The sequence below is a fragment of the Leishmania donovani genome, chromosome 19 (assembly GCF_000227135.1).
Source record: "Leishmania donovani BPK282A1 complete genome, chromosome 19".
Lineage (NCBI taxonomy): Eukaryota > Euglenozoa > Kinetoplastea > Trypanosomatida > Trypanosomatidae > Leishmania > Leishmania donovani.
Window position 1 is genome coordinate 34319 of NC_018246.1, and position 16991 is coordinate 51309.

The 16991-nt window shown below is 56.4% G+C and overlaps 3 protein-coding genes across 3 annotated transcripts; all 3 read right to left on the minus strand.

Annotated features, from left to right (window-relative positions):
* Positions 1–1364: 1364 nt before the first annotated feature.
* LDBPK_190160 (hypothetical protein, conserved) lies at positions 1365–5840 on the minus strand (the record flags this gene model as incomplete). Its single annotated transcript, XM_003860147.1, has 1 exon — positions 1365–5840. The coding sequence occupies one exon, from the start codon at positions 5838–5840 to the stop codon at positions 1365–1367; it is 4476 nt and encodes a 1491-aa protein (XP_003860195.1).
* Positions 5841–10594: 4754 nt separating this feature from the next.
* LDBPK_190170 (mitogen activated protein kinase, putative) lies at positions 10595–11818 on the minus strand (the record flags this gene model as incomplete). The annotated part of the gene is made up of 1 exon (XM_003860148.1): positions 10595–11818. One exon carries the CDS (start codon positions 11816–11818, stop codon positions 10595–10597), a length of 1224 nt encoding a protein of 407 aa, XP_003860196.1.
* Positions 11819–13399: 1581 nt separating this feature from the next.
* Positions 13400–13891, minus strand: LDBPK_190180 (hypothetical protein, conserved; the record flags this gene model as incomplete). The annotated part of the gene is made up of 1 exon (XM_003860149.1): positions 13400–13891. One exon carries the CDS (start codon positions 13889–13891, stop codon positions 13400–13402), a length of 492 nt encoding a protein of 163 aa, XP_003860197.1.
* Positions 13892–16991: the final 3100 nt, after the last annotated feature.

Sequence of the window (16991 nt, forward strand, 5' to 3'; positions counted from 1 at the left end):
AGCTCAAAGAAGAGGAAACCAAAAGGGAGTGCAGAAGGAAGCACGCAAGTTCACTGCAAAGCATGCAGCGACGTGCGCGCGTAAAATATTGATGTTGTGGAACGTGTGTCACACAGAATAGCGAAGAGAGTGGCAAGACGGAAACGTCAGAAGTGATGAAAAGGGAATCGCGGCCGCACATGAGGGAGGTGTCGCGCATCACCGTGAGTGAGCGGGGGGGGGGAGGGGGCAGGGGCAAGAAAGGCAGGAGATGCACACCTCAGCGATATGGTGAGCAAAACGGGGGGAGGGGGCCGAGGATGAGGAAAGAGGCGACGAATGAAGCATGGAGGCGCTGCATACCATCTGACGCACCCAGCACCGACACCCCTCCTCTCATCGTGTCACTCACACGCAACGGCCGTGCGTTAAGCAAAGAGCAGGTGCGATGCGCGTCGAGCGCACGTCACCCTACACCATCCTTCAGTGCAGCGCTGCAGCTGCGGAAGGTGAAGAGAGAGAGTGGTACCAAAGGTAGGGAGGAAAAGGGTGGTGTACAAGCTTCCTTTCTTTAACCTCATGCTTGAACGGGCTCCCACCTCCTCTCTACCGCAAGCCAGTTTGGCTGCTATGCATTCCTAAGCAGACACGCAGTCACACGGGCACCTGGCTGACACTCCTACAGACACATACGCACACGCGGCCAGATCTGTTGCTTTGCTCGCATCAGTTCTTCTCCGTTCAGGTGTGCAGCCTTGGGTGGGCCATGATCGACTTATTCGCTTTTTTGCCTTCTTTGCCTTGGGTGCTCGTTTTGTGTTATGCACGAACCCGTCAGCGTCGCACCACCACCACCACACGCGCCGAGCAAACCGTGAACCCCTTCACACGCACGTGCTCGCAGCGTCCGTGCACGGCTTCACTAGACATCAACCTCCTCCCCCAAATTTTCCTTTCCACAGCTTAAGCACGTCTTTGCAAGGAGCAAAGCGGCCTCATAGGAGCCGGCAGAAACAGAAAATGTCGAGCAAGCCAAAAGAATATGAGGAGGAAGAGAAAGTGGGAAGGAGAAATGAGGGGGAAAATAAGAGGAGGGGGAAAGAAGATGGGCGACACGCTGTCGCGCGCACAAACTCACGCACGTACGCACAGATGCCCATACGGCTGCCGACACCGACAGCGTCACGGGCACACACACACACAGCCACATATAAACACACACACACACAGTTACACACGTGAAACGTGAATTGCTTAATCGGCAAAATTAATCATTCATCACATAATGGGCCGAGAAAAGCTGTAAAAGGAAAAACGCCAGAACTTCTCCACACACACAGCTGAGGTGGCGGCGTGGTGTTCGTCCACACGCCTCCGTGCGGGCTCTAGCTCCTCTCTTCATCCTCGACGGACGACCGGGAGGAGACGCCCTTCCGGTGTGCCATGGCAAATGTGTCGTTGCGCAGAGGTGGCGAAGTGCCCATGTCCTTCATCTCGTGCGTCGCCCCCTCGTCGTCCGAATCGTAGAGCGGGCACTGGGTGGTGTCCTCCGCTCTCGGCACGACTAAAGGGACGTCGCGGGCCTCATCCTTCTTGGCACCACCATCAGCCTCCAGGTCCATCGGCGAGCATGGATTGCGCGGCGGTGGCGAGTCGCCAGTCTCCACGCACACCGCCGTCTTTTTGCCGAAGCGCGAGTGTGAGAGGGTCGGGATGGTCTGCTGAACAGAGAAGGCGACGAAGCCGATGGTGGTAGGCGCGACGACGACGCAGAAGAGCGCGATGCTCAGGCCGGTGTAGTTGAAGGACTTGCCTGCAGACCCCGACACGGGCAGAGCGAGCGCTGGGTAGTCATCTACGGAGGTTTGGTCAACCAGGTGCACGGCTTCCGCTTTGGCGAGGGCAAACCAGGCCGTGGCGTTGTCGCGGCCATTCAAAAATAGAGGCAAGTTGGTGCCCTTTGCGAGGGTCTGGTAGAGCTGTTGCGTTGGCGTCAACGTCGACTGCGGAGCTGCGCCGGTTTGCAGCGCATCGTCGATGAAGAGCTCAAAAGCGTTGTTGCCGAGGGAAGCCACCAGCACCACCGTCTCCGGCACCTTGAGCTCCGTTGCAGCATATTTGACGAGGGCGTACTGCGCAGCCTTGTAGTCGAGCAGGTCCGTGGACGAGTTGAGTGGCAGAAACGTCAACCGCAGAGACATGGGGTTGCCGGCGAGGTTGGTGGCGTTGGCGCTGAGCACCAAGTATGCTTCCACAGCGACGAACTCCGGGTTCGCGCTACTCGATGCCGTGGCGCACATCTTCAAGTACACGTTAGTGGCCCCGCTGCCACCCAAGGTCTGCGGCACCCATGCCGGCACCGTCATCCAGCGGCGCCCGAGGTCGTCTGTTTCAATGGTCAGCACTGTCGCATACGTAGCGGCAGCACCGCACTGGGGGACGTCGCTCTGGCTACTCGTCACTCGCAGGGAAACCCGCGTTATCGGAGGATCTTGAGGCTCCGTGAGAAGGATGCGTGTGTCGACCGGGGCCGAGACGGAGAGCTCTAGGTACGGGAGATAGAAGAGCGAAGAGAGGGTAAGCTGCGTGACCGTGATGGAGCGTCCGCGGTGCTCCTCAAACGGCATCGGTGCTGCCGTGTTGCCGAACGTGTTCGCCATGTAGCAGGGGTACAGTGTCGGTGATGCGACGCCTGCCGGCGCGGCGGCAATCAGCGACGCTTCGACTGTTGCATGGGCGCTGCTGGGGGAGATGTAGCGAAGGGCTGCCGTGTACGCCGCGTCCATCGTGCACGTGGAGTCCATCCAGACCAGCTTCAAGAGGAGGCTCACGGAGGGAGAAAAGGTGCCCGCCACGCCCCACGTCGCCGTCTGCGTTTGGTACAGGTGAATGCTCTTCTGGTTCGCCAGCGCGTCTCCAGTGTTGATTGCCTCGGCCTGGTACACCGTGACGCCACCAATGACAACCTTGATGTACGTGTCCGTCACACGCGCCCACGCGACGCCGTTGCGCACGCACACGGCATAATAACCCTCACTCTTGGTAAACAGCAGCCCGCTTATGTCGATCACGGAGATACCGGCTGCCGTGCGCGCCACCATCACATCCGCGCCGGTGTGCACGCCGCGGCACATCGCGTTCCACGGCACAAACCCCACTATAACGCCGGAGACATCTGTGACGGGGCTCAGCGCGATCTGGGGGTGATTGCCGAGTACCACGGCAGCCGGGCCGTACGTTGCCCCGTCGTCGGTGGACAGCTGCAGCAAGCTGAACTGCTGGCAGTGTGCAAAGGCAGCCGCAACCGGAACGTAGACGTCGTTCATCAGCACAATCGCCTGTGTCTTGTACAGGTTGCCGGCCATGAGCACCATGGCACTGTCGGAACCCACGAAGGCGCCATCCAACCGCTGCGGCCACACGTTGCGCCGAACGGCGCCGTTGCACACCTCGATGTACGCCTGCTGCGTGTGAAGGCCACACGTGGAGGCGCTGCCGCATGGCGTCCACTCCGTCCTCTCGATTCCTGCTTCATGCATCCACTTGCGTCGGCCCCGAACGTACGACGCCAGGTCCACCTGTGACCCTGTCGACACAAACATGGACGTGCCGGTCTCGTTGTACAGCCCGGCGCAAAGCGTGTACACGCCCACAGACGCCGTCGGAACGGCGATGTACTGCTGAGTGTTGTAAGACTGGATGCGGGCAGTGTAGCCGAAAGCGCAGCTGCCGTCTTGAGAGATACGCACCGCCGTGCCGGACCCAACAGAGGCGAGGCGGCTGCTGCGCACTGAAAGCGGCACTGCGTCGTACTCAGGGCCAGAAGAGAGTACCAACATGCGGGAGGCGAAGTCGCTGACGCCAGCCATAGACATCAGCCAGTTCGTGGGCTGGATGACCGTGTAGTCGATCCGCACGTACTCTTCGTCGGCGCACAGCACACCGTTCGTCTGCTGCAGGTAGAACGGGAAGGAGAACTGCATGGCGCCATTCGCGGCGTCCCGCGTTGCCTCCTGCTTGAAGCGTCGACACGCGTCCGCCTTGTCCGCCGCGGTGGCGCCTGCTTTGACTGCCACGAAGCGAAAAACGCGGTAGGCCTCTGACACATTTGAAGCGGCAGACAAGTAGGCGGCTATGTCGTCTTCGCTGGCAGGCGGACGCACAAACTCTAGTAAGTTCAAAGAGCCACAGCTGCCGTTGAAGATGGTTAGCACAGGTGCTGTGGCGGCGGCCGCCGGCGGCATCGATGCTGCGCCAACTGTGACCGGCTTGCCGTGATACCTGACAGCGAACTTTGTGTTGGTGGAGGTGCGCCGCATGCACACGTAGCTGCCAGTGGGAACTTCGCTGCTTGCGACAAGGAGGGCGCCCGGCACGGCGGAGGAATCGCTGCTGCTGTTAAAGGAGTTCACTGGAAGCAGTGAGATTTTCGCCCCCTCCGAGGTGCAGTCCGACGACGCTGACGCGAAAGCTGCGTAGGCGCCCCTCGCGATGCCGGTTGTCGTGCCGCCCTGCAGCCTGATCGGGATCGCCGTTGCTGCAGGAAAACTGGCGGCCGTAGTTGTCGCAGCGATGCCCTGAATCGCTAAGGGGGCCACGACGACGCTCTTGCCGTTGTACGTAGCGCAGACGCTTTTTCGGCCAGCGTGCACTCGCGCCGTATAGTTGCCCGGCACGAGGAAGCGCACGTCATAGCGGGTGATGAAATACGGGATAGACGAGGTGGACGGCTTGCAGCGACTGCCGACGGCGCCGTTGTTGACCATCGAGAAGGACAGCGTGGATGTGATGACTTTGGAGACGTCCGTGGTATACAGCAACGCCGTCCCAGCCCCTGCGAAGCGCACCGTCGCCAGGATATCCGTGCCTTCTAGGATGGACTCATCGCTCAGTACCACGCCCATGGACATCTGCTGAAGTGCGATCAGCACCGGTGTTATGCGCAGCTGCGAGCCGACGACTAGGACGTCGGCGGTGTTTAGCGTAACCAGCGACAGCGCATGCGAGGTCACCACAGAGACGTTGTACAGTTCATGTGGCACATGAAACGAAACGGAGGCGGCAGTCGCATCCGTCAAAAGAGCGGACACGGGGCCTGTGGCACCAAACCGTACCGCGATCACGATGCTCGCTGCCTGCAGTGCTTGCATGCTCTCCACAAGGGTCGCCGTCGCCGGAAGGTAGACCACATTCGAGGTGAAGTCCATCACATTCACCGTCGGCACTGCAGCGAAGACAACGCTCCTCACTGTCTGCATAACCGACGACACCGTTGGCACAGATGGCGGCGGCGCAGCGGTGGTGGAGGTTGTCGGAGAAGGAGCCAGAGTTGTCGTCGTAATAGGCGACGCAAAGCTGCTGGAGGCTGAGCCTTCTGATTGAAATGATGATGACGATAGGTGAGGGTTGGCCGTCGGTGCGGGCGTTGTGGTCGTGGTGGAAGTCGTCGTTGTGTTCGGCATTTGAGTTGCCGTCGTTGTCGTTTCCCCGTCTTCGCGGCCGTCGATGCAGAGGTGATTCCACGTAAAAGGCATGGATACGACGGACCATGCGCCGTTCTTCCGCAAGATGAGGCAGTAATGGGCGTCAGACGGAGCTTGGAAGTCGGGCGGCATCCACGCAGCGACCTCGCCATTCTCCCATGTGACAACGCCATTGGTGACCGTAGCAGGAAGGATAGCAAATGCGATGCCGTTGTCCATTAAGTACTGCGCCCCCTTGTCGTTCTCACCGGGGGAGTGAATCGCATAGCCTGATGTGCCGGCTTCGCAGCCGCCAAACGGTGCGGTGAGGGCAGCCTCGCTCCTCGCCAGCAGGAAGCACAGCACCACCAGCAGAGCAGCAAGCGCGCGTCGGGCCATGATGCACGTGAGCGGATCGAAATAATGGCAGACACTCAAAACGAGAGGAAAGCGGGAAGAGGGAGACGCTTCTCCGCAGTAGGGGGCGGAGGCAACAAGCGAAAGCGAAGAAAGAAAAGAAAACATAAGGAGGTATAAGCGTCCGAAGGGGCGGGGTATAGGCACTGCACTCTCTTTTTCCGTGTCTGTCTCGACTCCCGCGTTCACGCGGCGTTGCTTTACCCGATGCGCCGCACAGCAACGGAGACAGAAGGTGCGATAAAGAGGACAAGAGAGAACGACGGTTGTTGGCACACCAGTACAAGACGAAAGGTTCTCGAGATCACGGGCAGGAGTACGCCTCCCTCCTCTCCCTCCCACAACTCGCCGTCTCTCGCGGAAGGGACGTCAATTCGCGTTGGCGAAACGTGGAATGCGGATGAAAAAAAACACACAAGATCAATCGCAGTAGCTGGAGGGAACTGTGAAAGAAGAAAAGGTGCACAAACAGAAATAGCGAAAAGATATGCGTGAGGGAGATGCAGCACGGCAGTGCTACTGCCAATGATGCACGTATGACTGAAAGGCTTCTCTCTGCTGAGAATGTCGTTGCTGTGTTAAGGTCAACAGCAGAAAGACGTGTAGCGACGGCAGAGACAACGAGAGAAGCTGAGGTGGGGCGTCTGTGAGTAGTGTTTAGCGGTGAGGCAAGACTTCTTGCATAGACGTCACCGAAAGCCTCCTGAAAATCGTCAAGAATGCGGAAGACAGACAGCACCAACGCTTTGCTGCCGCTTTTCTACTCTTCACGTTTTCGTTTTTGCTTCTGCCACTGTACCAGCCGCCGATGCGCAGACAATCTGCCCCTCCCCCGACCTCCTTACACGCTCACCCGCGCGCGCGCCTGAACGAGAGGACGAAAAGGGAACGAAGGGCGTCGTCGCTCACCCTCGCAATGTGTGTTGCATTCAAGTGCGCCAGCGCAGTGGATAATGGAAAGGCACTCCTCGCACGTGGCAAGTGTTGTGCTCAGCAGAGGGGTTCGGGAGTGAGAGAAGAGAGAAAATATGCGTGCCCCTGCAGCAGTCCTTGCGCTTATTTTCTTTTGCTTGTCTCGACCTCCTCCTGCCTGAGTGCTTGTCTACGATCCTTGTCCCTTCTGTTGCTTTAGACGGTGTCCGTTCGACTCACAGAACAGCGCTCTGTAGTCGAGCGATTGGCACTTACGCAGCCCTGCGTGGTGCTATCTGTTCCCACAACAAAGAGGGGAACAAAGAAAAAAATAGCCCCTCAGCGGGCTGCGCCTATGAGGAACTAAAGTGATGCACTCTTCCTGCTTAGCTCCGTAGTTTTGAAAGGGGGCAGTGGGTAGTGTTGTATCTGCTTCCAGTGGGCGAGAGAAACGAAAGACTCGATGGCATGCAAAAGCGAGAGGCAGACACGGAGTGAGAAGCGGTGAAAGTGGTGAGGGAGAGCAAATCGCCGCTCACGGCAACACCCAAAAGCAGGTTGAAGCCGAGACTGGGATGGCGTCATCGCGCGCAGCTCACAATGGCTTTCACTCGCTGACTTCAGAGAGAGTAGCTGCAAAGAGTGGTGACGCAGTTTTCAAGCTGTAGCCCCCCCATCCGACACCCTTCCTGACACCTTTGGTGTTCTGGCATGGAGCTGCCTGAAAGGAGACCGAAAAACACGTAAGGAGCCAAGGGCGGTGCTGTCCCTGGCCCCCTACTCTGCCGCTGCGGTGACCGGTGAGATGAACGATGAAGGTATAAGAAAACGTTCTTGCCCAGTGCTACTATTGCGTGTCTTTTTCATTGTCAAAACATTTTGTGCACACTTAAGGTGAACTCGGTGGAACAGCATCCTTGTCGTTCTCGTTTCCTTTGTCATGCCGGCGTGTGTTTGTGCGCGGTGCCGGCTCCTGCGCTCACACTTGCTTGCGGGCGCTTGCAGCACTCCACCACTTCAACGCTGTCATTATCCTTTCCTTTGCGTTCTCGCCTTCCGTTGGCACTCCTGCTACGTCTTTACGTGAAGCGAATTGCTGAGGAAAGGGTGGGAAGAGTGAGAAGCCCCGGGCACAAAACGCAACAGAGGCGCCAGAGCTATCAAAACCAATAAACGGCGAAGAGAGACGGGAGGCAGGAGAACCACACACACACACACACACGAAGCCCAGACGAGAAAGGAGTTGGCGGAAAGACGAAGCTTTCTTTTCCCGGCGCGCCCATCCTCCGCCATACAGCACGAGCTCCACTCCACCCTACCCCTCACAGCCTGTCACAGGCCCCCATTCCGCGCGGTGCGAAGCAGCGCTAGAAGCGCGTTACAGCAATGCGCCGACACAGTCATCGGAGCGCCGTCTCTGCCTCAAACTCTGCCCACCCGCCCACCAAGCAGGCTGCCTCACAGTCGCTTCCCATTGTGCTGCTCGCCACCCGGCGCATCACCCTCCGGGTGGCACACAAGCGCCCTCGCTAGCAGGGCAGTGAGGGCCGGGCGAAATACGCTCGAGTCACGCTCACACTCTAGCCATCATATGGATGGCACAAATATGCTCACAATCACAGGTCGCTCCGGCGCAGCGCCATCCAGCACCCCGGCCGCCGACATCAGTAGCGATAAGTCGCTCTGACCTCCCACACGCCGTAGGTGCCTGGCCCTATCAGCAGCAGAAGTGCCTCGGCACTGGCGGGGGACAGGGGCGGGCGGCTGCTCGGCATTCCCACAGAGTGGGGGTACTGGACCGCGGATACCACGCACTGAGGCGTTCCCTACCACCGCCATCAGGGGATGTGATTGGCTTGATCGACGAAAAAAGAAGGGCAGATTCGGGAGCACCCCAATCATGTTCGCAAGCAAGCACGTACAACCGCTAGCAAAGACAAACGCGAGTTTAACAATCGAAAAAAAAAAACAAAGAAACAGAAGAGCGGCAGAGCAAGCGTGGAAGAGGTAAAGATAGAGCGCTCGAAAACAGACAAAAAAGAGGCCCAGAGGAATATGAAAGAGTGTACCGTCGAAGGCGGCGGGAGACTTTGGGAAGAGCACGGCATGGCATAAAAAAAAAGAGGAAAGAAAAAGATAAGCAGTCAAGTCGAGCAAACACCCACAGAAAAGGAGAGAATGAGGAGATCTACTACACATATAATCTCTTCTGTTCCCTTTTAGCAGGTTTTGAATGCGATCTCCCGAGGCACCTGCTGGCGGTTCTGTGAAGCGAAACAAAAGATGAAAAAATAAAATAAAATAGGGGCGATATATATCGCCCCTATACCTGTGCGTGCGCGCGTGCGTGTTGGCAGACCCTGTGCTGCTTGCCACCTGCGACGCCTGGCACCATTAAAGGAAAACAGATAGAGCCCACGGGCACCAGCACAGGCAAACATGTGAATAGTACAAAAGGGAGAAGCCGTACGCACGCAGCACGCTGCATGCAGTGCTGCAGCAACACAACAACGGCAGCACATAGATCGACGAGAGGTGCGGAACAAGAAAAGAGTAAAGAGAAGCCGAGGAACAAAGAGAGAAGCGGCCACTACATTACACAAACGCATACACACGCCCTCCGCGTGAGGAAAACAGGTGAAGAGAACAAAGTCGTCGCCACATGTTTTACCACCAACGTTACTCCCAAGCCACCACGTATACATAACGCACACGCTCTTGCGAATTCGCCGTTCTCTCTCTGCCTTTCCTTGTCTTCGACTTCCTATAGCTGGCAAGCACCGGAAAAAGAAGAGCGAGGGAGAGAGCCAGCGATGAGAAACGGCGAAAACCAAAAAAAAAGGATCGGTGGAGAAGGAAAAAGCGAAAACGAAACGTGGAGAGGAGCGTAGCTTACATCAGACTGAACTCACAAACGGATGCACTCACGGGCGGATACACATGAAACCAACAAGGAAAAGCGCGGAATAAAAGACGTGAGTAAGAGACGAGAGTGAGAGAGTCAAAGAAAACAGAGCACACAAAACGAGGGGAGAACTAGAAGAGACAGAAGAGGGGGAAACGTGGAAGGAGTGTGGCACCGGATCAAGCCGGCGTGGCGGGGAGAGGGGGGTCCGTTTCGCTCCAAAAAGACGGAAAGGCTGTGGGGTGTGAGGGGGAGGGGGCGCTGTCCCTTTAGAGAGTCTAAGAGGTACCGCAATGAGCTACGGGGATAGCAATGGAGAGAGAGCCTGATAACGGGAGACCTCTCGATATAGATGTAGTGCGGCACATCGAAGGAGGAGAGAATCCGCAAAACAGCACCAAAAAAAGGTGAAGCACATAGTGAATGAAGCAGGTGGAGCAGCGGCAGCAGTGCCAACAACTGCAAATCAGCTCGCACGCAGACACACACCTACACACAAATGGTACCAGAAGATGGGCTCTTTTTTTTCTGATGAGTCTTCCACTGAGGGGCATTATCCTCATATGCACAGAGTACCCCGTCTCCCATTTCGTTCTCCCCTTGCGATCCCCCACAGAGATACAGATACAGACAAGCACACACACACACAAAGACGCACGCGCGGCAGGACGGAAAGAGGAGAAAGAGGTGTGGATAAAGAAAACCCACAAGGAAAAACAAAGACAGACATGATGGTGATGGGGAGAAGAGTGAAAGCGACACAATATCCGCCACATCTCGACAACGAACCGCACGAGAGGGAGGTGGGGAAAGGCAGAGACACCACCCTTCACGCAGCACGCGCACACAGGGAAACTAGAAGAAAACCAACATGAGCAGGGGAGAGGGGCGCACGTCTGCATGTATGCGTCGTTATATCTCAGAAGTTGAACTCGTCGTCGCTGTCCACTGCATTTGGGACGGAAGTCTTGCGCTGCGTTGGTACAGAGCGGACCATGTTGCTGCTAGTCACGCCTCCCTGGAGAGCGCTGCTGCCCGAAAATGGGGCAGAGGTGCTGCTAACGGAGAGCGGGCTGCGATTCCCCTGGTTGAACAGATTAGCGTACTTGAAGAGGGACGCGTTCGAGGTGGTTGGTGGCGGGCTGCTGTTGCTGGTCAAGCCCACATTCGACGTCGACTGCGCAGCAACCGCGCTGCTGGCGGCCAGTTGAAACGGGTTGTGCGGCTGGCCGGTGGCGATGCCAGCGTACAGCGCAGAGCTGCCGCCACTGCCAGTGAAATACGGGTGCTGCAGGCACTGCGTCGCGGTGGGTCGCTCCGCTGGGTTGAAACGCAGCATCTGCGCCATAAGGTCCACGGCCGCCGGCGGTGCCGTGGTGAGGATGTGGCGCAGCGGCGTTGGCGCGACGGTTGGGAAGCGCATGTTCATGCGGCGCGCTAGCTGGTACCCCTCGTCCCACTCATTGGGGGCCGGGGAGCCGAGCACGGAGCAAATTTTAAACAGCTGGTCGCTCTCTGAAGTACCCGGAAAGAGGGGACGGCACAGGTAGAGCTCAGCAAAGATCACCGCGCACGCCCAGATGTCGACGGGGGAGTTGTAGTGCGTCGAGTGCAGCACAAGCTCCGGCGCGCGGTACCACCGTGTCGACACGTACTCCGTGAACGGTGGGCGGGAGCGAATCTCCTTCGCGAGGCCGAAGTCGGCGACCTTCACCAAGTCGCCCGAGATGAGCAAGTTCTCTGGCTTCAGGTCACGGTGCATAAAGCCAGCCTTGTGGATCGCCTGCACCCCGAGCAACGTCTGACACATGATACTGCGGATCTCTTTGTCACTAAAGGCCATTGTGCCGCTCATTTCATTGGCACGTTGGCGCTGAATTTGAAATATATTCTTTTCGCAGTACTCGAAAATCATGAAAAGCTCTGTCTTCTCGCGCACCACTTCCTTCAGCTTCACCAGGTTGGGGTGCTGCACCTTGCGCAGCGACTGAATCTCGCGCAGCTGCAGGCACTCCTCCCAGCTGTGGAAGCGCTGCTTCATCTTCTTCACCGCCACGATTTCGCCAGTGCTCGTGTTTTGAGCTTTACTCACCGTTCCGAAGGATCCGTCGCCTAGCTGGCCCATCACCGTGTATCGCTCCATCTCTCCAACCCTAGAAGCGGCGCGAGAAGAGTACAAAAGCAACCAAGACCAAAAAAAAGGCTGAGGTTAGAAACCGAAACAGTCACCGTGGGTACGATGCGTGCGTTGGAGGGAGGGAGAGAGGCTCAGTTGTACTCAATGGAGGCCGCATGCAAATGGCCTACGGAGTGGGCGATGATTACCTCCGTATGTATGCGTGTATGTGTGTGTGTGCGTGTGTGTGCGAAGGGGTAAGTGTGCCCACGTTGGCGCCGTAGTTGGAGGAGGGAGGGGAGCAAAAATGAAAAAGCGGCAACGACGTGAAGCCAGAGAATGCGAAAACAAAAAAATGAAGGCTAATGATTCCCGGGGAAGCGTTGTGGTGATGGTAATCGATGTCTCTTTCTGCCCTTTTCGATTGAATCTTGATGCTGTTGCTGGCTCTCCTTCGTACTGTCCCCCTCCACCGCGTAGAGTGATTACCTCTCACACACGTGCGCAGTTTAGCGCGCCTGCGTCAGGGCGTATGTCGCTGTGCCTGCACACAGGGATAAGTATGTCCGTGTGCGTGTGTGTGTGTGGCACTGGGAGGGAGTAAGTAGAAGGAGAACGGTAAAAAAAAAAAGGAAAGCAATGCAACAACGAGCACTTTCGCTGAATGTAAATGAAGTGAGAGTAGGCGTTCGGGGCAGCAAAGGTATGATGCAACAGAAACCAAAGAGAGGGGGGAAGAGTGGGTGACTGAAGAAGTCAAATAGATGCAGTTGATGATGGAGGGAGCACGTAGGCAGGCGCACAGAAACACGCACACGCACACACATATGGCAATGAGTGGAGCGCGCGGTGTCGAGACCTTCATTTTCTCTCTTGTTCATTTTGCTGACGCTGCTACCGTTGCACCGCTTGTGCGCATCGAGCCTGCAGTCAAGCCAAGCAAAGGAATAGGAAGCAGGGACGGAGGTGGCGAGATTCTCGAATCTCTTCCGTGTCTCTTTTCGTACGTGACGTTCTGAAGGCAGAACGTCACTTTCGCTCTCCAGCGCACAAAAAGTCTCCGCCCACTCTCGCTCCTCTCCTCTCTTCGCACACGCGTCTCCTCACCTCCCACGATGATTGCGCGCGCACTCACGGGGCGCTGAGCACGGTATTCGCTCGTCTTCAGAGCGAAATGAGAACAACACAGATACGTAGAGAGAGAGTGGCCGTGAAAAAAAAAGTTGAAGGGAGCGAAAGGCCTCAGCAGCGCGTCAGCGTCCACTTTTTATTCGACTCCGAATGGCCGCGGACTTCTTTTCGTCTCGTTTGCTCCGTTCACGTTGAAGACTTCGTGGGCGCATTTCGCTGTTCTCGCCTCCTATTGTTTTTTTTTTCGTGTAAACCACGACATGCACGCGTTCACACACACGCAATGAGGAAGAGACTCGATCAAGACGAACGCTTCATATGGTCGCTCTCGCCAATCTGTCTTCGTCCTTCGTCTTATTCGGCTCCCTCACGCCAGCTCGCAGGTCAGAACTAGGGTGATGCAGTGCGCGGTCACCGACAGCCGGCAGGGCGGTGCTGCCGCCGGAAAGAGAGAAGCGCGTGCTTCATTTCGTCCGCCTACTCCTGAGGCTTCGGAGTAGGGCGAGTCTTGCCCATCGGTTCGCCAGCCTTGGCGCCGCGCAAGTGCACGCCGAGCGCCTTCTCCATCTTCACAATAACTCGCTCTTCCTGCACCGCCTTACCGCTCTCGTACTCGGCCACTACGGACACACGCTCAGAAATGCGCTGGGCCAGATCCTGCTGCGACCAGTTCAGAGCCTGGCGCTCCTTCATAATACGCACGCGGAGGTGCGGATCCACCTTCTTTACCTTCAGCGTCTCGTTGTCCTCGTCGAGCTTCTTCGCGTTCGCGCCCGCGCTGACGGCCTGCTGGTTGAAACGCTGATGTTCCTTCCGCTGCACCTGCACGTTTTGGCCGCTTTGCACTGCACGGTTGGCATCGCGCTCCGTCACTTTGCGAGGCTGAGCGGAGCCGCCGCCGCCGCGCTGCTGGAAGTTGAAGCGCTGCTCCTCCCAGTCCTGGCCTGTTGGGATAGCTCCCCTCGGCATTTCCGGTCGCTTGCCTTTGATAGAAGTAGTTGTGTGAGAAACAGTGTGTCGTGTGTGTGTGTGTGTGTATACAACAACAGAAGTACCCCGGCAAAAGATGAGGTGAGGCTGTCAATGAAAAAAAAAGGAATATATCCGTGTGATGTGTTAGTGCTCACACAAACACGTGGATGTCGGTAGCTGTGTTCGCTTGCGAGTTGAACAATTCTGAAGTGCGACACATGTAAAAGTGCCCAAGAGAGGAGAGAAAAGCAAGAAGTCGGGGAGAGGAGAACAAAGGGGTGTGGAGTGATAAAGAAGAATCAGTGGGAGAAATATAGAAGGTGCGAGTCGGTGTCATATCGTGACGACTGAAACTGGTAACACCCGTGCATCATCGGGAAGGGGAGGTAACGGACCAAAGTCGCGAGAATTCTCAGACGGGGGTGGGGTGCTACGCACCAATCCGAGGATAACTGGAGATACACACATTGCGAGAGAGGGGCCCGTATGTTGCCCTCACAGACATCTCCCTCCGCGCTGTCGAATTTTGGCGCACACAAATCCCTCTGTCTTCTCCATCGCGTCAGCACACGTCGTCAGAGTCGCTGCTTGCTCAGCTGTTTTTTTTTTCCTGTTGTTGCTTGTGTTCTTTATAGCCAATTGTCATCACACTCAGTCACACTCATCAAGGAAAACAAAAACAGAAAGAGAAGAACACATGTAGTGTGTGCGTGTGTGTGCGTATTCGTGTTCAGTGTCATCACGGCTTGCGGAAGGGGTGAGGTAAGAAGGCGGAGTTGTGACTCTCTGCAACTGAGGAATATGAAGCGGTGCCAGAGACAACCAGGGAAGCTGAGGAGGACGCATGACACACACAAAAAGGAAGTGCAGATCACCGGCGATGAGGAGCACACAACAACGAAGCACACAAACACGTCGCTCTTCTTGTCTTCTGCTTTGTTCTTTTTTGTGTTTCTCGCGCCTCCTCCTTTGTCTCTCCTTACTGCGAAGCTGCCCGACTACACTGAGGCGGAGAGAGGAGCAAGGGAAGGCCGCTTCCATGCCGTACATATGCCCATTGGAGACGTGGGAAAGGAGTGCCTCGGGGTCACAGAGAGGAGCGGCGAGGACGATGAAGGGGCGACAGGGAGGTGAGGAGGTGAGAGCCCGACTTACCAGTGTATTTTCCGCTTTCTCTACAGTGTCTTCGCCACCTCCTTCCTGCGACACACATAGGCATACGCATATCACCCACGCAGACACGTGCGCCGATGCTGTGAAAGCAGAAGAGAAAGAAAGAGTAAAGGAGGGAGGTGATAGGTAACTCCTCCTCTCTTCCTTTCTTCAACGTGAGGAGGAGTGGCACATGCACGTCAGCGTGTGTGTTCTTGTGTGTACACACGCATGTGCGCTCAAGTGAGTGGTGAAGAGGCGCACGTGAGCACGCACGTGATTGTACGGTGCGGCCATTTCGCTGTTCTCCTCCTCTACGTGGAAGCGCGCCTTCTTTGTTCGAGGAAACCGTTCGGTTACCCCCAGAAATACGTCGAGAAAATAGGAAAATAGATAATGGCGAGTGGGTGCGAAATGCATACAAGGTGAAATCGGAAGTAAATCGAGCGACGAAAGCTGCGGCGTGGAGCGAGCAAGGAGGAGAGTTGGTGGACGGTCAGGCACGATGAGGAACAAGACGGATATGGTCCTGCACGTTGAGGGAAGGGGAGGCGCAAGAAAAGCAGATACTCGTCACGCAAACCTACGCAAATACACATGCAAAAACACTCAGTTGGTTTCGTGCCCGAAGGCAAACGTGGACTCTGAACCGCAGACACTCGCACGCACGCACACACATATACATCCACATGCACCTACACGCAGCACTGCGCCTTCACATCAAAAAGTGCTAACCATACACGTGTGTATGGCATCGCACGGTAGCAAAAGAAAAAAAAAAACAGGCGAAGCACATGCACACACGCACACCAGCATTATCACTCTGACACATGCTCACAGATGCGAACACGCGCACGCACAGGGAGGAGGAGGGGGGCGAAGAGGGAGAGACAGACTCACGTACGTATGGGGAGGGAGGGCGTAAGAAAAGTCAACAGCACAAAGACAAAGAGGCAGACTGAAACAAAAATAGAGTGGAAAATGAGCGTGTTTTTATGTTAGCCAAAGACAAGTCGCGAACTTTATTTTTGTTTGTTCTCCTTTTCGCCCCCCCCCCCCACCTCCCCGGGGGGGGGAGTTAAAACGAGATGAAAAATGAGAAGTCAGAGGAAAACCGATGTGAGAGAGAGGAAAAAGACGTAGCAAACATTAAATCCTCATCAACAGACGCACAGACACACGCACACACAGACGCACTTGTGCCTCTAACATTACATTGCTCTCATTGGAATTCCACCGCGTACGAGATACGCCAGCACGCATACACACACGCGCACCCTCCCTCGAATCCCGGTCCTTGGAAAGCACACACAACACACATCGCGAACGGCAAAAACAACGGCGTGCCTTGAAGATGTGAGCGGTGACAAGGTGAGAGAGACGTGAGATGCACACGAACTCGCGCATCAACACACAACCCCCACAAAGACTGGCGTGCGCAGCTACGAGAAAGATAACCACACAGATACACACTGTCACACACCTCGGAGAGGGGCTCGAAGAAGCCGGAAAGGAAAGACGGCGCTTCGTCCGCTTCACTACCCGGGAAAAAAAGCAACCGAGCAGAAACTAAGTGCCGTGTGGAGAAGGTAGTTTCTCGTTCTCCAGGGCGAATGTGGTCGGTGTCGGGACACAGGGAGTGCCGTATTGAAGTCAATCCACATCGTCTTCGGATACCACCGTCGAACTCCAACGCCCTTTCCACTAGGAAGTCAGCACAAATCATTACGTTACATAACAACCTCACTGCTCTCACTCCTTAATTCTTCGCGGCGCGAGCACTGATGTAGTACGGCTTGATAGCATCAACGCCGGACAGCACCAGCGCACCAGCGACACCACGCAGAATGTTCGCGCCAGCACCGCGGAACAGCGAAGCCGCGCCCTCGTTCTTCACGCACTGCATAAAGCACTCGAACGAGTTGCGGTAGTTCTTGCCGGTGCC